Genomic DNA, 24,775 nt, shown 5'->3' with positions numbered 1-24,775 from the left:
CCTTTGCCCCTCTCTCTATCCCTTCCATCCCAAACACAGTCATGCTCAAAACAGTCCCTGACCTCCATCACCACCCTTTCATAGCATTCCTCCTAGTTGAGAGACTGGCTCTGATATTTCAGCGAGATCTGGCAGGCCACAGATTTTTCCTATTTACCATTGAATAACATTTCTCAGAGTGTTGACCTATCCGGAGCCCTCCACAATAAATTCAGAGACTTTGGGTTTTTTTTCTCTGAAGAGGCATGGATGTCCAGAGCAGCACCCTTGCAGACAGACCTCATCGTCTTCCCACAATGGGGAGATTGTATTTTATGTGCAGAAGTCTCCGTCCGGGACATCTATTTCTTCTGTTCAGAAACTTTGCCCAGAGAACCCTGACCTAGATGCTCCAATGGCCCAATTTGACCTAAGGCACTTCCTTTGCTCAGTAAGGCTAATGTGTTGTAAATGCTTCCCAGACACCCCAGCTGGACAGTAATTATTAAGTTCCAGGGCAGAGATAGGACATCAAGTTGTATTCATGAGCCCAGATTTCAGCTCCGGGCTATGTATTAATGGAGATTTCACAGACTGCAGAGGGTGACAACTACAGTTACAAGGCCATCAGAGCAGCAGAACTGATATTCGCAATGTGCCTGCAGTACTCAGTACTCAGTGTATACCGAAGTTTTGAAGAGGGGTAGGGAATAAGCGTGCTTTTCTGAAGGGCTCCCAAATGCTTGGATTCAGCATAAGAAATGGAACGTTAATTAGTATTCAGCCTTGCAGATCAAGAAAGGCCCCTGGGGAAATCTAGGCATGTTGGGACACAGGATTTAAGAAAGCAGGGGAATGAAAGCTATGCAATGCTGCTCCTTACTCAGCCTCTGTGCTTCTGCGTTTCCTCTGGATGGAACATCTGTCAGAAGGCAAGCAAAGGCACCACTCAGCCATGCTGAGCTTCCGAGACTGATCCAGAGATCACCAAGATTATCTCTATCAGCCTCTCAAGTTGGCCAAATCTTTTTACCCCTTAGTGATTTTTAGATGCTTCTGTCAAATCAACATTTCTGATATCACTTTTTGAAAGCACACTCCAGCTTAGTTCCTAAGGTTAAAAGTTCTTTAATTGTTGAGTGTTCATCCAGTTTTGGGGGTTTCCTCAGCACAAGCGTCTTGTTAACCTGTCCCAAGACACAACAAACTCTTACATGCTTTAGAATTAAGAAATATATGGGGCGGAATTTGTGACCATAAACCAGTGATGGGATTCAAAAAATTTTACTACCGGTTCTGTGTGGCATGGCTTGGTGGGTGTGGCATGGTTTGGTGGGCGTGGCAAGGGAAGGATACTGTAAAATCTCCATTCCGACCCCACTCCAGGGGGAAGGTTACTACTGGTTCTCTGAACTACTCAAAATTCCCACTACCGGTTCTCCAGAACTGATCAGAACCTGCCATAAACCACTAAAACCAGAAATTGTGTGATCTTATTCAAAATGTGACTGGATGTGCTTCTGTCCAAATTGTGTGATCTTATTCACACAATTGGACAGAAGCACAAATACATACTGTACATAGAGAAATACCAATTTTGCTATTATTTGGCATACTGTACATAGAGAAATACCAATTTTGCCATTATTTGGCTTATAGTGTCTTCTAGCACCGTCCAGTCATATTTTGAAGAGATCTGAAGCCTATTCTTATTCTAGCTACATTGGCCCAATAGTTGGACAGCTCTGAAAAGTCTTACAAATCACCACCGGAGATCCTGTAATAAGCAGGGAGAGATGATAGATACAGTGACACTATTCCTGTATCCTATAATACCCTATAATATTGACATTGACATTTTTCTCATCCCTTATTCCTAAAGCATTTCAAGTTTTTCCAGCTTATTATTTATAGGTCAGATAGCTGAAGCCCAAGATCAGGGCCACAGGAAAAGAAAGGGAGAGCCCTGAAGGCCAAACATCTGTCCAACATTCCTCTTGCAAAAAAGCAGCACCACGGATTTCTTTCTTCTGATCAGAGAGAACATCTCCAGATAGATAATTCCAATCTATTCTAGTCCCTGTTGTTGCTGGGTACGCTTGCTGAATGTAACAGAGAATGCTTAAAGATTCCCTACAGACTTCACCCTTGCCATTCCAGGTTGGGCAATTTGAGGCAAGATACTCCATTTTTATGATACCTGGTCTGATCCAAAGATCATGGCAGCCTGTTTTCAAATGGAGTCTGCTTGACAGAGCCTTGTTCCCTTCCCAGACAGAGGCCCCACTCAGTTTTTGCACAGAAAAGCAGCCATAAAGTCCAGGCCAGCAGGAAGGCTGGGCTGGTTCCAGCTTGGGGGTTGTGGGATGTTACTTCAGCTACAGCTGTAAATATTTGCTGGGAACCTAAAATCTGGGTCAACAATTTCAGAGTTGAGCCAGTGACTCATACCCTGAAGCAACAGGGTGACTCAAGCTAGAGCCCCAAGGACTTGGGGGTGGGGGTGGAGCAGAGAAGGGGAGAAGAACAGCCACAATGAACCCTAGAGAGTAACCCTCCATCCTTTCTACATTCTGACCAAAGTTATGTGCTTCTCTGAGAACATGGTTCTTTATAGACTCCTACAACTCTATAAGAGATGTGAGTATGGTCACAGTTGGAAAGAAAAACAAAAAAACCAGCATCCTAAAGAAGGGGCCATGGAAACTATACCATATGGCAAAGTTTGCCATTTCAAGCAGTAAGTGGTGGATGCCCTAAGAACGACAGATGGGAACCAACAGAATTGATGATAGTTAAACAAACCCCTAGGACAGGGATGGGTAATCTGGTCCTCTGGTAGCTGCTAAGGTGGCTCTCACCAAAATGAAAGATTGCAAAAGTGAAGGGAATGGTTTCTCAACAGATTGTATCCTGTGTACAAAACGGGTGGGGCTGGTGTAAGGAATCAAGCCCATTACAATAGTTGTGGCAAAATACTTTGTCACTCATTTAAGAAAATGGGAGGGAAGAGGAATAGAAGTCGGAGAGATGCTTGTAGTTTTTTTTTTTTTAAGACATAAGCTAAGTAGGAAGGTGGGTACATATGTGATACTTTAAAATTTAGAAAAAGTATGAAATAGATTAAGTCTCTCTTGGTTTGTCTGATCTTTGAGTAAACATATGTCAGGGGAAAAGGAATGGAATAAAATTTGAAAGAAATAAAAAATGCAGGTTGCTGTGGTTGATTCCATGGTCTTCTCTCTCTCTTAGAGTACTGTAATACAGTCAAGCAAATGAACCATATTCATATGGCATATTAAGGTGATGGCTGGCTTCTCACATCACGTTGATCTACAAGCTATCCAGCTCCATTGAAGCCTAGTCTACCTTGTGGTTGTCAGAGTTGATACAATCTATGTACAGACTGTTCCTTAAGGCACTTGGTCAAAGAGACTGTCCATATTCTTGGCTACAATTGTCCCGGAGAAGCTGAGCCTGCACTTCTGCAACCATATGTTTAGGAATCAGCATCACTCAGTTCAGTGGAATTCCCTTCTGAGAATAGCAGACATGCAAGATAAAGGAAAGCAAACATAACTTGGGTCAGATATTTATTAAGTACGTTATTTTATTTTCCCCTGGACACATCAAAACAGAGATTTTTATTTCAATGAGGCAATCTTCCAAGAAGGCCAAAGAGGACATGAGAGTCAAAGAATGAGAGTTTAGTTTACCCAAGCCAAGACATAAGCTCTTCAGAACTTGGATTTGGGGGTTGGGGAGGAAGACTTAGGAAGATTTTAAATAATTAATGGCATTTAACAAACAGTCCTCCTCCCAACTGGTTGATTTTTCCAGCTCTGACAGACAGAATCTGATCGCAGCCAAGAGGGTCAGTTAAACCTCTGGCAAGGAAGCTAGAATCATTATTGGTATATATTGCCATCTAGTGAGGACAAAAGTGCTTTGAAGAAACACTGTAGGAGACATGCACCTATGCGATCCCAAAAGCTATTCAAGAAGATGATTCTCGGTGCCTCCAATGGGTGTTTCAGTTCAAAGAAAATGCATCCAGGTCAACCCTTTGAATGAAATCCTCAGATCAGATTGGTTTGAGGCCTCTCGTTCAAACAGCTACCTCAGAATCAAGCCCAAAGAAATTTAGAGTTAATTTGGAGATCGGCTGGCTGGTTTCGGGGCTGGTTTGATAAAATTGGGGCAGAGGTGAAGATAATAAGCTGGTATGATGAAACTGACATAAATAGCCACTCTTGGATTGTATTTGTTTGTTTAACGTCTTCCACAATTTCGTGACCACTTATAATAGCTGCAAGCAACACAAGCATGTAAATAAAGTTCATGGTAAGAACAAAAATATATAAACTTCTATAAACAGCATAAAAATAAAATTGGATGTCTCCTCACCACAGACCTTCTAAAACAACTAAGTTTCAAGAATTATTCTTGAATTCTTTTTAAGAATTATTAGGGGCCAATTCAATTCCTAAGCTGTGAGAGAAAAGCGGGGAGGGGGCAGGCTTAGGGACACTTTCCCATAAATAGGTGCTGCAGTTAAGAAGTAGTGCCTGTGAGGTACTTACCACTATCAACTTACCTCATGAAATACATCACCTTAGTGAACCCGATCTGTAGTTTGTGTGATCCCCTAGATTTTTAACTGTTGAGCTTTTAAACAATTTTTGAACGTGAGTAGAACATTTTCCGCATTGGTTCAACCCAATTTGAAATTCTTAAAAGTTACCTGCCTAAAACTTTTCAAGGGTATAATGTCCTCTGATAGAGTCTACAAGTTGAATATGTCTCTTTTATAGTTTATGGCAAGCCAACTTTGGAATATTTTATATGCTGTATTTTAATCTCAAATATGAACTGAACATATTCCCTTTACATCTTTAGGCACTTTAACTCCAGTGGTGGGATTCAAATGTTTTTACTACCGGTTCTGTGGTTGTGGCTTGGTGGGCCTGGCAGGGGAAGGATACCATAAAATCCCAAGTCAGAGGTGGTATTTGCCAATTCTCTGAACTACTCAAAATTTCTGCTACCGGTTCTTCAGAACTGGTCAGAACCTGCTGAATACCACCTCTGCTCTGTAGCAGGCCTCTTCTGTTAGTCCAAGTGGGATGGGCTAGTGCCATTGGAGTGAGATGGTTTCTCAGACACCCTGGATCCATGCCAGGAAAGAAAAATTCAATTTGGAGAAAGGATAAATGGAAATGTTGCTTAGGAATTGGACTCAACTTTTACATCACATAAAGCATGTCCACCAAAGGATTTTTAAATAATGTCAGTTCTTGGTTAATTAAATCAATTTACCTACATATAACAAACTCTCCCAACTTTATTGACCCAATATAAAGCCCACAGCATATTCAATATTTAACTATTATGGAGTTCTTAAAATATGGCTAACATTATGATGGTTTCAGTAAGTATGAGTAACAATCCAATTAAACTGTAGAATTAAGAGTAAGGGCAGATAAAACAAATGCACCACTGACTATAATAAATTTTAAATTAAATATTGCATGGTGGAATTCAATAGGACTTGGTCTCAGATTTTCTTGGACTGGGTAGGCCTATCCGTCCAAATCCAACTCCTTTTAACTGATGGGGGAGTTGGATTTGCTTGCAATACATTAACTTTGAGAAGAACTGAAGAAAGAAAAAAGAGTTAACAATAATGGTAAAAATGATATATAGATCCTAAAAAAGAGAGGGAGATCCGATTGGTTCTGTAGAAGCTTGTTTCCTTCTATGAGAGAGCCTTTTGGCAGAGAAAATAAGAGAATTAAAAACAGAAAATAAAGCAGTGCAAGTACAGAAATGCACATCAAGGGGATTAGGTGATATTTAGGGAGACACCAGTCTAAAAACAAAACTCCTTCACAGAAAAAAGAGGAAGGGTTCAAAAGTTCATTCATAGTAAAGTCTCTCTGGACCAGTCAAAAACGAGCTGAAGCACAACAAGGACTTGGAACAAGGCCACCCAAACAAGCAAGGTCCCTTTTTCTTATTTCTTGCCTGGAACCAGTCTGCTATAATTTGGCTTTTGCACTGAAGCTTCTCTTCATTTCTATCCTAGCAGGCCTTCATAAGACTCTGGAGGGAAGTCCAAAGGCTTGTCCTTCAGGAGCAGGAAGCAGCTCTACATGAGGAAAGGTCAGAGTACTTCTCTTTGCCTTTCTCTCCTTGCCTTGGACTGTAGGGCTTCTCAAGGTGTAGGGTTGCTCCTTTCAGGGTTAGTCTCTCTGTGTTTTCCTGGATGGGCAAGGAAGAGAAAATATGAGCAGAGGTCTCCAAACTTGGCAACTTTAAGACTTATGGACTTCAACTCCCAGAATTCTCCAGCCAGCATAGCTTGGGGACCCCTGATATAAGGGTTCAGGCAGCTCTTTTTATTTGGCTAGGAATGCCAGGTCAGGTAAACACAGGAGGGAGGTGAATCACAAACCACTGACCTGGGGTGACTACAGTTCTGAAAGAGCAAGAAAGGAAGCAAATCTTAATATACACCGGGATTGGTTTTGCCTTATTGAAACAACTAGGCCTTTTTGGAACAACGAGATTCAAACTCGATTGCAGAAAATATAACTTCAGCAACAGAGTTGCTGAATGCTCTACTGACTCCATTGTTATGGCCTCAACCCCTCACAGCTTCAACCTCAATCTGTCTACCATGGACCTCACCCCATTCCTAAGAGGTCCTTAAAGGGGCCATGCATAAGCGCACCAGCGTGTCTACCGTCCCTGTCTTACTGTCCCCATTTATCTGTATTTACTTCCTTTGTTCATGTTTATGTTCATACTTATCTTATACATGTTTGACAAACAAACAACAAACAAATAAATAGAGTGGAAAGAAAGGCAAGAAGATGGTGGTGGTATCAGTTTAGGAAACTGGCCTGAAAAAACCAAGAAGCAACTGGAAGGACTTGTTCTACCCAAAGAAGAAAGCAGCACCCTCCACCCAAATGCTGGGATCTAAGATTTTCTTGTTAAGATTTCAGAAGTTCTTTGCTTTTGTCTCCTTCCCACGGCTGAGCCATTGCCCACTTCCTGGGCTGAAAGAGTATGACTGGCCCAAGTTCACCTTGATGGCTTTTTAACTAAGATGGGACTTGAACTCATTGTCCTGCTTTCTAGCCTGATGCCTTAGCCCCATGATGGCAAACCTGTGGCCCACCCAGAGCCATTTGTGCCAGCATGCGAGCTGCAGGCAAACTTGCCTCACTGAGCATGTGCGCGCCTCACAGCTGATTTTTGGCTGGTTTGAGGCCTATTTCGGCCTCCCAGAGGCTTGAGGAGGGCTTCTGCAGGCTGAAAACTAAGCCAGTTTCATCACTTCCTGTTTTTCTGAAAATACCGGAAGTGAATAAACGGGCCTAGTTTTTGGCCTGCAAAGCCTGCAGAAGCCCTCCTCAAGCCTCTGGGAGGCCGAAAAAGGCCTCAAACCGCCCAAAAATCAGGTGTGAGGCACAGTGCAGGTAAGAGGGCAGCGGTGGGTGGGGATTGTGCGTGCATATGTGGGGGTGGTGGCACGCATTGCCTTCTGGGTGTTGGCACACGAGCATGCAAGTGCGCACATGATTTTTGGCACAGGAGCCCAAAAAGCCACCACTGTCTTAGCCACTATACCCCAATTTGGCAATAAAATAATCAATTTACACTGGTATAATTTCAGGCTGTTTCTCTTGTTTCTGCCCTTAAAAGACACCCCAAAGCAATGTAAACATTTTTCACCATGCCTTTCTGGGAATGTCCTGGTGTCACTATATAGTTACCTGGATCCCTCCAAAAATAAAAATAAATCCCAAGGCTGATTTGTAACCTGATTCCCTCGGAACTTAACCACTTCTGGCAAGATCCCTAATATTTTGCAAATTGCTGCAATATCTCAATTACTTGACTCTCCATTGTTTCAAATACACTTCCATTCCTCCATTGAAAATATTAATGAAGCCACTTCAAACACTTCAGATATGAACACAACTGTTTGAGTCAATTGTATGCTTGGTCTGTTCCTGTTACGAATCTGTTAGATAATACTGATGCTAAGAAGAAAATGTTTATCTTCTGGTTATGTCTACTTACTACTTACTACAAAAATCCAGATGACTGCTATATGTCAACAGAGCAATGAAACAGAAAATCTTTAACTCCTTGCTGTCACTTAGTAGCCATCTAGATTCTTGCAGCACCTTGCTGAAACTCTACAATGTGTGCAAACATACACTTGCAAGGCTTAATCTTGTTTCAAAATAGGGAGAATAATGCCGCCATCCTAGCTTTCCAAAGACTGAGATGCCATCTGAGCCAGATCCAACATTTCCCACAATTTAACATATTGATCTAATGAAGTTGGTACCAAATTTGTACCAAGTTCATTAGTATATGAATTAGGAGATAGCTAAAATGTAGCACTTGATTCAAGGAGTTCCATCTCCTTAGTGCATCCAATTTAATTTCTGGCAATCTTCTAAAGCTTGCATTCAGAACTCTACTACAGAATCCCTATAGAATAATGTCCATGTATGCAAGATTTCCCAGGTGGAGCAAAAAAAGCCTAACAACCCATCATGTAAGGCAAATCCGTATTATTATCCCCAGATGGCACATGGAGGGAATTATAGAGTTAAGAAACTGTTGCCTCCTAGAGCAGGGGTCTCCAACCTTGGCCACTTTAAGACTTGTGGACTTTGCTGGCTGAGGAATTCTGGGAGCTGAAGTCCACAAGTCTTAAAGTGGCCAAGGTTGGAGACCCCGTCCTAGAGGCCACTGAGCTCTAGGCAGGTTACTGGAAATTTGACTCCCCCCACCCCATTTCTGTTGTTATTGTTCAAATGTTGTCTTGACTATCATATTAACCTAAAGCAATTTTTCGATTGATACAATGTGGGAAAGACTTTGGGAAGATAAGGCTGCCTAGAGGGTATGGTTGGATAAGAGAGTGCATAGCAGCAGGTTAGAGTCTTTTGAGCCTGTATCTTGTGGTCTTTCCCATATACACATTACAATCTGAGGATGGTAGTTTGTTTAAAACTTAATGATTAACAGTCCACACTGTGGCAGTTTATAATTCATTTAATATTTTTTCTCTCTCTCTCTCTCTTTAGTTTTTAGAGTTTCGCAGGTATTAGAGAGTAGGCTGCAATCGTGGCCCACCACTGCTCAGCAAACAGCTGAAAGGAATGAAGAAGGAGATACTTTGGGAAAGGCCGATACAGGTTGGGAGGGTTAATCATCTGCCTATAGGAGTTAGGCACTGCCTCCACCTTATCGCCCTCTCAAGGCTTCAGGCTGATCCCTGGATCACATGTTGGATTTTACAGTTGCCTTTCCAGCCTGATCCTTTCAGGCACACTTCAAAGCAGCTCAGCCATGGCCAAGGCAGTTCCACGCACTGTGCTGATCACCGGTTGCTCCTCGGGCATCGGGCTGTGCATGGCAGTGCAACTAGCACGGGATCCAGGAAGGCGATTTCACGGTGAGATCAGGGTATCTGAAAGGGGGTGGGGATGGGATAACTGAGATGCGATACTCAGAGGACTCTGGACACTCTGGTCTTTTTCTAGGCGGGGTAAGTTAATGGGAAAAACTGGACAAAAGACATGAAAGATTTTTTTGAAGGGGATTCTGGAACTAGAGGTTGGGAGTGATAGCTAATTGGGAGAATTAAAAGAATGCAGCCTGGCCCCATCGGTTCCCTTGACTCACTGTGTAAGCTTTCTTACACAGGGTTCTGCATAACATCTGGTCTGTTTCCCCAATGCCCATCATGGCACCTTTGCATCCAGTGAGCTTTCAGCTCTTCCTTGTCAACTCGGCCCAAAACCGTTTTGTCCAAAATTACCCCAAAGTCAGGAGGCCACTTGAACCTCGATATTATATTCCGTCTACTTTCGGTTTTTGCATCCTTCCCTTTTGGACTACTTTGCATGCTGTTGGGTCTCCGGCTGCATGGGCTGCATCCTCTTCCTTCCCCCATTCTTTTCCCTGTCTCCATCGTGTCACATTAACTGCCCTTTGCTCAACTAACTGGCTGGGTGTGGATGCAGACTATCTCCAAAGGCTGCTTGCATAACCAAGCTCAGATGCCAGGGGACTCAGGAATGGTAAGAATGTCAATCAATGCCAACAATTCTCTCTCTCCTACAACCTTCCATTCCGGTTCTGCCTTTCTTTCTCCGTCTGCTATAGGAGGTGGCCTTTTAGCAAAAAAGGGGTGATCACGGACATACTGAGTCCAATGGGCATCAGGGCTATATAAAAGGCTATATGTCTAACACAAGGATTCCTTGGGGAAGTTACATTTGTACCTTAGGTTCCCTTTGCACATATGTGCTAGTCGTTTCCGGCTCTAGGGGGGCAGTGCTCATTTCTGTTACAAAGCCAAAGAGCCAGCACTGTCCGAAGACATCATGTGGCCGGCATGACTAAACACCGAAGGCACATGAAACACGGTTACCTTCCCACCAAAGTGGTTCCTATTTTTCTACTTGCATTTTTACATGCTTTTGAACTGCTAGGTTGGCAGAAGCTGGGACAAATAATGGGAGCTCACTCTGTTCCATGGTGCTAGGGATTCGAACCACCAAACTGCCAACCTTTCTGATCGACAAGCTCAGCGTCTTAGCCACTGAGCCACCGCGTCCCCTACCTTATGTATCCCCAAAGTGTGCAGTGATAGAAAAGTTGAATGAATAACAACAGAGAGCATGCTGGATAGAAGTACATGCCATGTGGACAAATGTCTCAAGGATTTCTTGGAAGGGCTACTTTTTAATAAGAAAATAGCTACTGATGAATTGTTTATTACACTGTCCATGCTCTCTTCACAACAGATTATCTCTCCTCTGCCTACAACACACACACACACACACCCCACATGTACAGAGTTCACCCACAAAGAGGAGATTAGACACAGAGGGATTTGGCATCATGACCCTTAAGAAGCTTACAAAGCATGAATCCTCAATTACCCTGCTGAACCCTGGCCAAGAGCCAGCCTTCCCTCCTTTGAGCAGCCCTTCTGGACGTTGGATGGCTGATACAGTCTGTTGCACAACAGAAGAGCCTGTCTGGGAGGGAGAGCTCTCTGAATAACCAGCATCCCAGGCTGTCAGCTCCTTGTAGCTTCCTGTTCTTTGTTGCCATCTCCCCAAGAAAGTATTGAGGAGGTTTAACTTACAATACTGTGCTCAGATGGATTATTACTGGTAGTCCTCAATTTACAACAATTGAGCCCAACGTTTCTATTGCTAAATGAGACATTTGTTAAGTAAACTTTGCCTCATTTTACGACCTTCCTTGCCAGAGTTGTTAAGTGAATCATCCCAGCTGTTACGTTAGTTAAGGGAATCTGGCTTCCCCATTGACTTTGCTTGTCAGAAGGTCGCAAAAGGTGATCACACATGACCCTGGGATACTGCAACTGGCATAAATATGAACCAGTTGCCAAGCATCTGAATTTTGATCATGTGACCGTAAGTCGTAAGTGTGAAAAATGATCACAAAGTACTTTTTTCAGTGCCGTTTTAACTTTGAATGGTCACTAAACAAACTGCTGAAGTCAAGGATTACCTGCATTTGTAATCATTGCACCAAAACTCTCCTTTGTGCTTTCAAATACCAAGACGGGGTAGTTTGTAAACTGTGCCTCCTGGTAAGTAGGGAATTAGAAAGACAGAAAAGAGACTGGCATACAATCTCAGTCAACATTTTTTTTTAGTTAAGACCAGAGGTGGTATTCAGCAGGTTCTGACCAGTTCTGGAGAACCGGTAGCAGAAATTTTGAGTAGTTCAGAGAACTGGCAAAGACCCCCTGACTGGAGATTTTACAGTATCCCTCCCCTGCCATGCCCACCAAGCCAAACCCACAGAACCGGTAGTAAAAAAATTTTGAATCCCACCTATGGTTAAGACTATATAACTATGGAGACCTAAGAAAATGACTAATGCTGCACTCCATGCATGTTTTCAAGTCAAAGTTAAACCTATTCCAGGTTTCCAGTGCAATGGTTAATATATGCAAGGGTCGTGGGACAATGTTTTCATCCTTGACCTCACTTTATTGTTACTACATTCTTCAAGTTATTTTGGGTATCTTAGCAGATAAATAATTCTGACCTTCCTTGTATAAGTTTCTTGTCTTCCACTGTTCAACGTCTCAGCCTCCTGTCTCTCCATGGAATGAGCAACTTACATTTAAGCTCTTTCTCCCTTCTAGTCATTGCCACAATGCGTGACCTGCGCAAAAAGGACAAGCTGGAGGTGGCAGCCGGGGACACACTCAACCAGACCCTCACCATTCGGCGCCTGGATGTCTGTAGTGATGAATCTGTAGCTGAATGCATTAACAGCCTTCCTGAGAAACAGCTGGATGTGTTAGGTAGGTGTTCTGGAGGAAAGGTTTTCTAAATAGGCTGCGGGTGGCTCACATTTATGATACAAAGCTAAGGGGAATTGTGCTTGATAATAAATTATTCTGATTAGTGGTGGGATTCAAAAAAATTTACTATCGGTTCTGGGGGCATGGCATGGTGGCTGTGGCGTGGTGGGCAAGGCATGGGAAGGTCACTGCAAAATCCCCATTCCCTCCCCACCTCACTAACCTGCTTTCCAGCTCTGTTCTCCTATGCAGAGCAACAAAAGAAGACCCAGCCGATCAGCTGGGACTCAGGAGGCAGAGAATAGATGGGGGAAGGGCCAGTCAGGGGTGATATTTGCTGGTTCTCCAAACTACTCAACATTTCCACTACCGGTTCTCCAGAACGGGTCAGAACCGACTGAATACCACCTCTGATCCTGACGCATGCAAGTTCCATAATTTCAGCGCAACTGCGCTACAGCACTCATATGCTATGTGTGTGAAAGGATGACAATGCGTCACAGCTATACATACTGATGCTCAGAAATACAATCTGTAGGTCACCAGGTTGAAAAGGGTTTCTCAACCTGAGCAACTTTAAGGCATGTGGATTTCAACTCCCAGAATTCCCCACCCAGTATGCATTCCGGGAGTTGAAATCCCCAATCTTTTTTTTTCTTTTTTTCAAATCTTTTTTATTTTTACTATGTACAGAAGGAGCAACCATTTCAATATCTATATAAATGACGTGTTGTCTGGTTATAGTTAGTTTAAGCAATAGTCATCATCATTGCCATCCTGTTCATCTTAAAGTTGCTCAGGTTGAGAACAATTGCTTTGAGTATTGAACTGCATTACACCAGTTCTCACGAGGAAGGAAAGCTGGGGTGGGTTCTTCTGCCCAAATTCCTTCAAACTAAACAACATCCCCAAATGTTTATTTGATGGGTTTTGCATTTCTGCCTTTCATAATTGTAGCTCAAACTCAGATCCTGGAGCTTTCCTTATTAGGCTTGAGTGAAGGGAACGCTGGATTGGAAATTTCATAATTCCCCCTTCCTTCCTCTAAGGCTAAGCCTGATCCCTAATTCTTGTTCTCTCCTTCTGCCCTTGAGAATTGGCCTCTTCCCAGGGTCACTTGAGCCTTTTGGCTCCAAGGTGAGATGGAAGTGGTGTTAGATAACATTGGCTGTTACATATTTCTCACCATTTACTCCAAGTCTTTTACATATAATATTCACTATGCAATATACAGTAGAGGGCCCAGAATCCTGTAATAACTTTAAAACAGATGTTTCAAAAACATCTTTTTTCTTCACCTGCTTTTCGAGATTGTGATGGTTTATGGCCAAGACAATATTAACTTTCCAAATACACAAAACAGATTTTATTGCGTGCATGCACGCAAACAAATTGCCAAATTCCAACTGAGTTCCACGCTGGGAGTGAACTCTTGAGATATAATGTATGCACTAAATTACTAGCATTGCATATTTCCAGTTGACTGTAGGAATAATGTTTTTGGGCGTCAGAATTAAAGCCATATTTTTTTTATCACCAATCAACATAGATTGCACATACATATGATGCAAAGTATGCTCATCCCGACAACCAAATTACTTCACGTAAAGTAGTTCACAGAACGCCCTAAAAAAGAAAGTAAGGAAAAGAGCATGGGTTCTGGAATTCTTTCTTTTTTTTATGTAATACATTTTTATTAATTTATCAAATACAAAGAGACATTTTAAAAGTAGAAAATTGGAGGGGGGAGGGAAAAAAAGAAAATGTGGAGTAAAAAAGGAAAAGGAAAGAAAAAGTCACCATCTTCCAACTCTCTTTAACACAATAGAAGATAATATTACAACCTCAACTTTTTACACCACAGTATAATGCGAGCCATTTCTATAGCAACCAATCTATCTGATGAGCGAAAACAAAATCAAAGTTTCATATATATTTTTCCTATTGCAAGCACAAAATCAATGTCCAAATAGAAACAAAATTAAAATGTATCCTCTTCTTTGGATAAAAGAGTCAATTTAATCTTCTCTGCTTCTCCTCGGTTCTGGAATTCTTTCAAAACCCTGTATCACATGGGGCCACTGAGGGCTATTTCTTTCTCTTTAATATAGTTGCATGTGTTTGTGTGAATATATATATATTTCTGCACTCCCCTTGAGTAGTTCTTTGTGCTTGTATGTACACGTGCACAGGGAAACCCACGGAGAGTAACACATGTTCCACACCAAGGTGAAGAAGGGGGCTTAGAATGGAGCGATCAGCAGAGGTGGGATTCAGCAGGTTCTGACCAGTTCTGGAGAACCGGTAGCAGAAATTCTGAGTAGTTCAGAGAACCGGCAGATACCGCCCCTGACTGGAGATTTTATAGTATCCTTCCCCTGCCACGCCCGCCAAGCTGCACCCACCGGTAGTAAAAAAAATTGAATCCCACCACTGGACTACCAGTAAAAAACAATCATTGGCAGTTGATGTGCACAGATAGGGCAGTGTCAGGCTCCTTTACATAAGGTAATATTTTGTTGGGGTGGAAAGAATAAAACCCCAGAATTAATATCATTCTGAAGAATTGAATAACTTTTTTTGTAATTGGATGCCTTTCGGACATGTGGACCACAAGTCCCAACATTCAACATGGCCAATGCAAATTGTACTCCAAAGCATCTACAAGGCGTTGGAGTGGGAAGGCCTAAAACACTGGATTCTCTACAAACAGCTTTCCCCCCAAGTAGTAGAGGCAGTACAGCCCACCATTAGATTGCAGATTAGAGAGGCACAGGCAGCCATGAATTGCGGGAGGGAAAAAGCATCGGTATGGTCCTTCTTAAACTCCTGGAGAAAAGTCAGGAAATATATCCAACATTTAAAAAAAAACTCATTCAATTACCTACTAAATTAACTGAAATAGATCTTCCCTCTTCTTTGGGGAATGTCCAGGCAATTCTCGTTTTGTTCTTTTAATTAGTTTTTATTCAGTGTTGCATGGTTGACATTTTTCATTATTTTAAAGGAAACATAATTTAAAAGCAGAGTAGAGACTTCTTTCAAATGAGGTAAAAATGTCTCTGGAGGAAAAAAAGAGACGTGGATGGGTGGGTGGGTGGACTTCAATTGAGAGACTGCAAATCTAGGCACTATGAAAATTCACAGTGTGAAGTCAAAACTTATGTTTTCATCTTTCTAGATCAGGGGTCTCCAACCTTGGCAACTTTAAGCCAGCTGGCTAGGGAATTCTGGGAGTTGAAGTCCTCCAGGCTTAAAGTTGCCAAGGTTGGAGACCCCTGTACTAGATGTATAATTTGTAAAAACATTCAGAATTGACCTTGGGGAAGGTATGAGAAAGCCAGGTAGATGGTAGGTGGGTAGGTAGGTAGGTAGGTAGGTAGGTAGGTAGGTAGGAAGGATGGAAGGAAGGAAGAAAGGAAGGAAGGAAGGAAGGAAGCCAGCCAGCCATTAGAGGGACTTAGAGAAGAGATTACATAGCCCACTGATAAAATGACATGTCAGAAAAATAGTCAAAATAATAACCCCATTTTGATTTTTTTAGTATAAAATGCAGCAGAGAGAATTTTCAAGACTTAATGTTAGTATGCCTACAGCAGTAAAGAAGCATTTGTGGAATCCCTGCAATGTAGCTTCTTGACCTACATATCTCAAAGGGCTGACTATTTCAGTCCTAACCCAGTACTTTGGCCATTCTTGTGATAACTAGTCTTCTGTTGCATTGGCTAGGCCCAACCACTGAGTTGCTTCCGCAATATAGTCACTTTGCCTTCCTATTGAGGAAAACCACCCTTTTGATAGGAAGAGCAGATGAATCCCTTTTATCAAAGAAATAGGGGCTGTTCCTAGAGTACTTGAACGAAGGAGCAGGAAAAAAGGAATCTGGATAAAGAGCAACAGAACCCAAAGCAGAAACAAAATGGCGGTCTCCATAGAGGACATTGCTGCAGGAGTGCAAGATACTACAGAGTTAAGAGGATCAGTAGAGAGTAATGTTTTAAATTGGTGGGATTTGTGTTTCTCAGTGAACAATGCCGGTGTGGGGCTCATTGGGCCCCTGGAAACCATCAGCATCGATGCCATGAAACACATCTTTGAGACCAACTTCTTTGGTGCTGTCCGCATGATCAAGGCTGTGCTTCCTGCAATGAAACAGCATCAGAAAGGGCACATTGTGGTCATCAGCAGTGTCATGGGATTGCAAGGTATGAACAGTATACCTGGCTTGTGGGTGGGTAAAGAGAAAGCAGAGCCCTTATTCTAAATCAGTGCCTCTATAAAGCCATGTCCTAGCTCCCTAGATGTTATGGATTTAAAGATTATTATGGATATACAGATTTCATGGTCTCTTGTGAGATCATATTCTGCACCTCACATCCCGACTTTCAACATCAGGGATCAAATACATTCATTAAAAATATTCTGAACAACTCCAATTTTCACATTTGCAGCTCATCTTACATTGGCAAATGAGGCTGTGTGTGTGTCAAAATAATACACAATTCTGGCTTTACTTGACTATAAGTTTCCTTCTGTCCCTCATTACAAAATACCTGATTTATATAGGCTGTAATATATACCTCCCATTTCAGGATCTCAATCCCCAACCATTCAATCAGCCATCCTCACATTTTTATTTGAGTGCAAAATTCTTGTTTTTAACAGCTTCAATTTTCCCCTGTTTTCTCACAGACTTCAGCCTTCTAATTTCCCTCCATATAGACTTACCACATTGAATGGAAGTGGAAGTCTATCACTTCTGGAAGACACTGGACTGATTTTTAAGCAATTCAGTGGAAACCTAATATGCTACTAAACCAAAGTACTTTCAAGGTTCATCTTGATTTCCGAGTATGTGCTTGGATTCTATATTGATTTCAGAGGCACTCTCTGAAAAATTAAGAAAAAACAACCAGAATGGCTGAAAATTAGTCCTTTATCTATATATGTGCCCATTTGCTCTTTAAAAAGTGGCAAATTGAAGTAATCTGGAAATTAGAGGGACCTCCCATTTGCCCTTGGTAAAAAGATGCTTAGTAACCATCTACTCCCATTGTTTTTCTGAGCAGGCCCATGGCGTTTTTCCCAATTCTGTCCACTTTTCTAAAGCGGTGAAGGACTTTTGAAAAATGTAAGAATAGATGGAACAAACCGAAAACTTACATTACCCTCCTGCTTCCTTGCCAGGTATCCCTTTCAACGATGTCTATGCTGCCTCCAAGTTCGCCATTGAGGGTTTCTGTGAAAGCCTTGCTGTGCAGCTTCTCAAATTCAATATCTTGTGAGTGAAACAGAGCCAATCCAGCCACTTTGAGGAGAGAGGTGGCAATCAAAAATAGGAGAAAGTTTGTGGGGGGTGTCAGTAAGATCCTGGAAGGCAGAATTGGAGAGCCCCCCTAGCTTCTGTCCCTCTAGACTAGAGCAAGGGTGTGTCATTGAGGGCCGCATGAGGGTTGTGTTTGATCTTGGAAGGCTGGAGTGGGTGTGGCCAGCTTGACATCACTCGTGTCAGGGGCACCTGTGGCGGCCCGAGCACTCTGCCAGCGAAAATGGGCTCCCAACCTCCATTTTCAGCTGGAATGGCCTCCTGCAACCTTCTGCCAGCGAAAATGGAGATCGGGAGGCCTGGACCTTCGCTGTTTCCAGAGCGGCCCTATGGGCCAGATCTAAGCACCCCATGGGAATGATCCAGCCCGCGGGCCTTGAGTTTGACACCCCTACCCTAAAGTCATTTGGTGCTCCCAGGTGGAGTGATGGAAGCTACTCAGCATCTTCTGAACTGAAGTCAGTTTCTCCATATATAGACAGAATTGAGAAGGGCTTGAATCCAAGGAAGGAGTCCTCTTTGGTTTTATTTTCTACTCGAAGTACCAAGCGGGGAGAACCTGGTACAACAGGCAGACAGCAGATTGGGAGAAGAATAGAATAGAATAGAATAGAATAGAATAGAATAGAATAGAATAGAATAGAATAGAATAGAATAGAATAGAATAGAATAAATTTATTGACCAAGTGTGATTGGACACACCCTTCACTCTGCCTCATCTTACTATTAAAGAACATCAAGACTATTTCGACTTCACATCTTGTGGTTCCCTCTCATTACTTTGTAAGGTTTCAGCAAAGGGGAATATTTGTCAGAATGGGACAACTTGCCATGGCCAACTCACTGCAGCCAATTCACAGCGTCCAACTTGCCATGGCCAACTCACCATGGAACAATTTAACAATTCTATTTAATTATCTACAATAAATGTAAAAATATTTTAATTTTTGCCATTCACATTTCATTCTGTCCCTCCTTTTTCATCCTTTAATGATTCTATTCCACCATTTCTTTGATATTAGTGTAACTCTTGTCCTGCAGCGAGTTGTCCTGTGGCGAGTTGGCCATGGAGAATTGTCATAGACCCTATATTTGTAGCTCAGGGTTGAAATCCTTGGTGCCCTCTGAACCGTGTTAGGTTTCCTGCAATAGCTCACTCATTTCTTCCCAAAGATCAGCTCTAAATTCTATTACACCAAGTATTTTTGAAAGGCAGCTCTAGGAAGCCCGTGATGAAGGCAAATGGAAATTTTAGGCTGCACTTCCCGGGATTCCTTGCTTTGGCCATGTTAGCTAGGAATTCTGGGATTAGTAGTCTGAAGAGAGCAAAGATAGGGGGAAACTGACATGCTAAAGCTAGCAAAATCCCACCGTCTCACAAGATAAGATGCATACATATCCTGCATACAATCGCGTAAGTAAATACTAGGTATGCAGATTGCTCCCTAGGTCATAAAACTCATAAATTATCATCCCCCCAAATCTGGTGGATTTAACATCTGCACTGTAAATCAGGGTAGTATACCCAATGTGCCTTGAAACAAGACCTTGTTGGATGTTTTTAGTATGAAATACAAATTTTGCACTGCCGTTGCAAGCCAACATTTGTTAATAATTTAAAAACAAAAATCTGTGCTTTAATTAAATTCAGAGTCACCATATTTCTTTTTCACATCCAAAGCCAAAGCTGGAAGAATTGGAGACGATGTAGTAAAGTACAAACGTTGGCATGAGTATTGTTATGAGTCTAAAGGAGTCATTTGGGGTTAAGCCTGTTGCAGCCAGCAAGAAAAATAAAGCTGAGAAAACATTAGTCTTAATTACTATTATTATAATGCCATGTTCTAAATTTGAATTTCAAAACATTATCAATGTGTAACGGGGAAAAAAAGAAAAACAACAAAAAGTATTTCTGGCACAAACTAGCTAAAACAAAGCAAGGGAGAGTTAAAACTTATATACCGAGCCAGTGATCAATGGCTGTGCTAGTTGGGGATAATATAGTTGTTTCCAGCACATCTGGAAGTCAGTGAATTGGGGTATGATTGTGCAATCATACAAATGTGTGACTATAGCCACAATAACCTTATTCATGCTAGGGGTTGGCCATAATCAGATATCCCATCAACCTGGAATTATTCAGAATTCTGGCTCAGTATGAATGAGCCGTAGCCTGGTGCATTGCTGTTAAATTAAGCCCATTTGATTCCTCCAGCCAGCCAGAACTGCTAAGAAACTTGGGCTCTTCATTCAGGCTTTAACATGCTATCTAGCCTAGGACAACCCAGAGGCTAGTTTCCATCCTAAGAAGCCAAAATTGAAAGCCAAGAAGAAACCAATAGACCGTAATGGCCAATTTTGAGGGCAAAAAAGCAGCGCACCTGAAGAGTCAACTTCAGAAGCAAGCAGGCTGGGACTGAAAGAATACGGCAATTGAGCAGCCGGCTAGAAGAGTAGGCAAGGTCCTAAGCATCCAAAAATCAGCAGCTCTGCAAACCTGGGGCCAGATTGGCCTTACAGCATTGTCCCCTCAAGCCATGAGTGATCAGGGGTTGTTAAGGTTAACCTGGACTCATCTGTAGTGTTTTCATCCAACACAGCAGAGACAGGACCTCTGGGTTCCCAAGATAAATCTCCCGGATCTTGAAAACACAATGAATTTAACCCAAATCCCTGCAATGCATACTCAGGATTAACAGAGGAGCCTCAGTGGCACAGTGGTTAGAGTGCAAGCTACTCCTACTGCAATTTGGCAGATCGAATCCCACCAGGCTCAAGGTTGACTCAGCCTTCCATCCTTCTGAGGTGGGTAAAATGAGGACCCAAACTGTTGGGAGCAAGAGGCTGACTCCATAAACTGCTTTGAGAGGGCTATAAAGCACTATAAAGCGGTATATAAGTCTAAGTGCTATTGCTATTATCTGGAGACATCTCCTTCCATCCCTTTCTGAGAAAAAAGTCCTTCTAAAAGAACAGATTTAAGAAAATATTTGCAAGTAAGGAAAAAAAAATATTTCATGGGGGAGTGAAAGGGCTCAGAGAAAAACAGGACTTACCCATTTGTCCCCAAAATGTTATTTCATATTCACCAGAAATGCCATGCCTGTTCATGTTTTAGAAGTCCATTATGTGCTTTTGATAAATTAATAATAATTCAAAGACGCATTGGATCCTGTGTGTCTGTTCATAAAAGGTTTTCAGTGGGCCATTGCCCAATTTGCAACACTGGCAATGGACTCACTTTGCAATGAAATGAGACAGAATGATGCAAAATGTCCTGTGAAAAAGATACAACAGTGAAGAGCCTGACTGAAGAGGTTACGTACAACTCAAGGACAACTCAAGAGGAAGAATGGGATAGATGTTCTAGATGTATAACTTTTATACAAGTTAAAAGCTTTGGAAATCCACAAATAGGCCTTTTATAGGAGGGGTTTCCAGGATTGAGGGTGGGGGGTAGAGAACAGGGGAAAAGACTGATCCATCTGTGAAAATAATATATTGACCAATTCTGATATAACGGCCTCTGGGTCCAAATGCTAACTGAGTGTTGTTGTTGTTGTTGTTGTTTTGGATGATTTTCCTGTACAGCATCTCTCTGGTAGAGCCTGGCCCTATAAACACCGAATTTGAGATGAAGCTGATGGAGGAAGTGGCCAAGTCTCAGTTCCCAGGAGTTGATGCTGCCACTGTGCACTCCTTCAAGGACATCTACTTACCAGCCTCACATGAAATATTCACCACCATGGGCCAGTCCCCTGAGTTTGTGGCTAAGGTAGGAGCAGTCCCACAAGTGATGTGAGGGGTCTACAGAAGGAAAGTTCTTCTAGATTAGGGGCCTCCAAACTTGTCAACTTTAAGACTTGTGGACTTCAACTCCCAGAATTCCTCAGCCTGGCTGAGGAATTCTGGGAGTTGAAGCCCACAAGTCTTAAACTTGCCAAGTCTGCAGACTCCCATTCTAGATAGATCTCTTGCTTATCAAATTCTGTTGGCATCATACAAAGCAGAATGCACCCTCTTCCAGTGATTTTTATTGGCAGCAGTTTCTCCCTTCCCATTCTCATCTGCCTACCCTGTTATGCATCTAGTATTCCATGAATAGTTCTAGTAGGTGAGCAAAGAGCAAGCTAGTAGGTGAGCAAAGAGCAAGCTACCTCTAATCAACTTTTTGCCTGATCTTCTTGAATGACCTGTCTCACCCCACTTTCATGTCTGTTTTGATTGGCTCAGGCTCTTCAAGGGCTCAGCCAAAGGATATCTTTCCTAGTCCAATTAACCTAAGACCCTTTTAATTAGAAATTCAAGGGACTATCTTGGATATATCACAATACGCTTTGATCTTTCGGATTCCAGAAGAGAAAATACAAATGTGTAAGTCAATCTCACATTTCGGGGACTATGGTTCTAACAGCAAGGAGGAAGCAGAAGAAAGGATGTCCACGATAGGGAATCTGCTTCACTAGTGGATGGTTTTAATGATAAAGTGGAGGAGAAATGATTTAAATGAATACTTTTTAAAATATACCAACTCATCAATCACTTTCCAACTTGCTTTTTAACAGGCTGTGGTCAATGTCATTGCAAAAGAACGGCCACCATTCCGGACCCAGACAAACCCTCTGTACACACCATTGGTGGCCCTAAAGTATGCCGACACCTCCGGTGAACTGTCCGTCAGTGCCTATTACAACCTACTTTTTCGTTTCACCAGACTTTTCTACATCTGTACAAGCTTCCTCAAATGCATTACATGTCGGTGTTTTCGGCGCCAGATCACACCTACCTGAGATCAAGCAGAGAATGGCTTTGATGGTGGTGTATGCTCACTCCTCAAATGTCTTGCTAAAAACTACTAACCAGATTCATTTATGTGTATAAGAGATTTTACTAGGGACAAAGCCATTTTTATTTTAAGGATAGTAAGTCCTGGTGATTGTGTAGTGTGGTGTCAGAGTGATGGGAGGTGGCAGATTAAGCAAGTTCTTCAGAGCCAGCAGGTTGATTCCACAGCAAAAATCAGAAGTCCAAATATCCTAATCATGGGGACAAACACTGGGAAGAAGAGCTCACAATTCATCATGCAGTGGCAAATCATGTCACCTCCATTAAACGCAACTTATTAACATAAATAGGAAAGTAAAAGCTACGAAATGCCTTGACTGGAAACCCTGGATAGACCAGCATTCACAATTTCCTCTGTGGTCCCTTTGCCAGTTTTGGCATACCTATTTTTTATGACTAAAATGGTCACTGGGATGGGCAATATTTTTTTTCCTGATTAAATCCCCCAATTCAACTTTTCAAACAGCTAAAACGGCTAGTTAGCAAAATCACTGGATGACATAAGACTGACGTTCTTTTTAGCCCAACTTTTTCTTTTTCAACCTTTGGAAGAGTTTGCAAGGGAGTTGCACTTGCCCATCTCTGGACTAGAATCAAGCTGATAGAAAAGTTGCTGATAATGTGCAAAGTTCTTCACTCTATTGGCTGTTCGCTTGATTCTGATCCTCCCTGGTAACCTTTATGGATATAAGGAAAATCATGCTGCTCTTTCCCAGACCTCTGTGTTTTGTTTTAAATAGCTATTATGAGCAGAGAAGGTACCATTCCACAAGTGATGTTGCCAATTTTAATCTGAGCAACTGTCATTCTGAAATTTTATACAGAAACAAAGTTAGAGAGGTAAGGATGACATATGTGTCTGATAAATCTTTTTTGGGGAATAGGGAGGTGGTCATTTGAATTACCTTTACTAGGTCCACCAGGAGGTGTTGTTTTGAGTTCTCTAAAACAGTGGTTGCCAACCAGTGGGCAACTTTTGGTGGTCCACAGAGAAATGTCCCCCCTCAAGCACTTCCCCCAAAGCAATTAATCCAGGCTATACGGGAACACAAAGGCTGCACCACCCACCTGGCTCACCCACCCACTGGCCCCTACCCTTCAGCTGAGCACAAATCTTACCTTGAATAGGTAAGCTGGAACTGGAAGGTAAGATCAACGGCAGGGGAGGGAAATCCGCCCCAGGATGGCTTGCTGACATGGGTGGGAAAGTCAGTCCCATATTCCAGAGCTGCAGTAGTCACAAGACTGGCCCTTTGGTCATCCCGGAGCAGCTCCTCCAGTCCATGGCAGGTCGGTACACCTGGATGGAGGAGCAGTTGTTATGGGATGATGACCAAAGGGCCAGTCCTATGACTACTGCAGCTCTGGAATATGGGACTGACTTTCCTACTAACATCAGCCAAAATTCATATTAGTAGTCCGCAGGATTTAAAATTATGAGTTTGGTGGTCCCTGTGGTCCAAAAGATTGGCAATCCCTGCTCTAGAAGTCTTTCAAAAGAGAGAAGCCATTAGGAAGAAACTGTCCCCTTGCTTTCGGGCCAGGAGTCTCCAAACTTGGCAGGTTTAAGACTAGTGGACTTCAACTCCCAGAACTGCCCAGGCAGCTTGACTAGCTGAGGAATTCTAAGATTGAAGTCCACAAATCTTAGAGTTGCCAAGTTTGGAGACCCTGCTTTAGGTTCTACCTCACATGGAGAAGGGGTCTGGAGTTCTTGAAAGCCTGCACACAGTTTTGTGTCATGGTGATTGGCCCTAATCAAAATATTAACCAAGCAGCATTTTGATCTTTTGAGTGCATGGGTACACAAATCTCTCTCTGCTGGTAAGGTGCCTTCTAAGGTGGAGCTAACTACATTACCATTAAAGGGCTAGTTTCAGGTTTTTCCTTGGATTGTCTCCAGAACAGCAGAACCCCATTCACTGCGAACACTCAAGATTTGCAAAAATATACTAATAATAGAATAAAGGAAGGCAGACCTATTGCTGTCACATTTAAAACCTTCTTCTCTTGGGCCACTAGGTGGCAGCTCCTACATTTGAAGGTCTTCACACTTGGCAAGTTTCAGACTTGTGGATTTCAACTCCCACAATTCCTGAGCTAACATGACTAGAGGAGGAATTCTGGGAGTTGAAGTCCACAAATTTTAAAGTTGCCAAGTTGAAGACCGCAGCTCCAGTCCAAGGAACCAAAAAGGTGCCTTTAGCAGCTACAGCACTATAGTTTCTTTA

The 24,775-nt window shown here is 42.4% G+C and overlaps 1 protein-coding gene across 1 annotated transcript; it reads left to right on the top strand.

Annotated features, from left to right (window-relative positions):
* The first annotated feature begins 9,086 nt into the window (after positions 1-9,086).
* On the top strand, positions 9,087-23,889 carry RDH8 (retinol dehydrogenase 8). The gene is made up of 6 exons (XM_026713851.2): positions 9,087-9,469; positions 12,212-12,373; positions 16,399-16,578; positions 17,561-17,654; positions 21,291-21,474; positions 22,265-23,889. Exons 1-6 carry the CDS (start codon positions 9,364-9,366, stop codon positions 22,487-22,489), a joined length of 951 nt encoding a protein of 316 aa, XP_026569636.1. The 5' UTR covers positions 9,087-9,363; the 3' UTR covers positions 22,490-23,889.
* Positions 23,890-24,775: the final 886 nt, after the last annotated feature.

The sequence above is a fragment of the Pseudonaja textilis genome, chromosome 2 (genome assembly GCF_049901715.1).
Source record: "Pseudonaja textilis isolate UNSWEBS1 chromosome 2, rPseTex1.2, whole genome shotgun sequence".
In the NCBI taxonomy this organism is placed as follows: Eukaryota; Metazoa; Chordata; class Lepidosauria; order Squamata; family Elapidae; genus Pseudonaja; species Pseudonaja textilis.
This window is presented reverse-complemented; position numbering and strand designations above follow the sequence as displayed.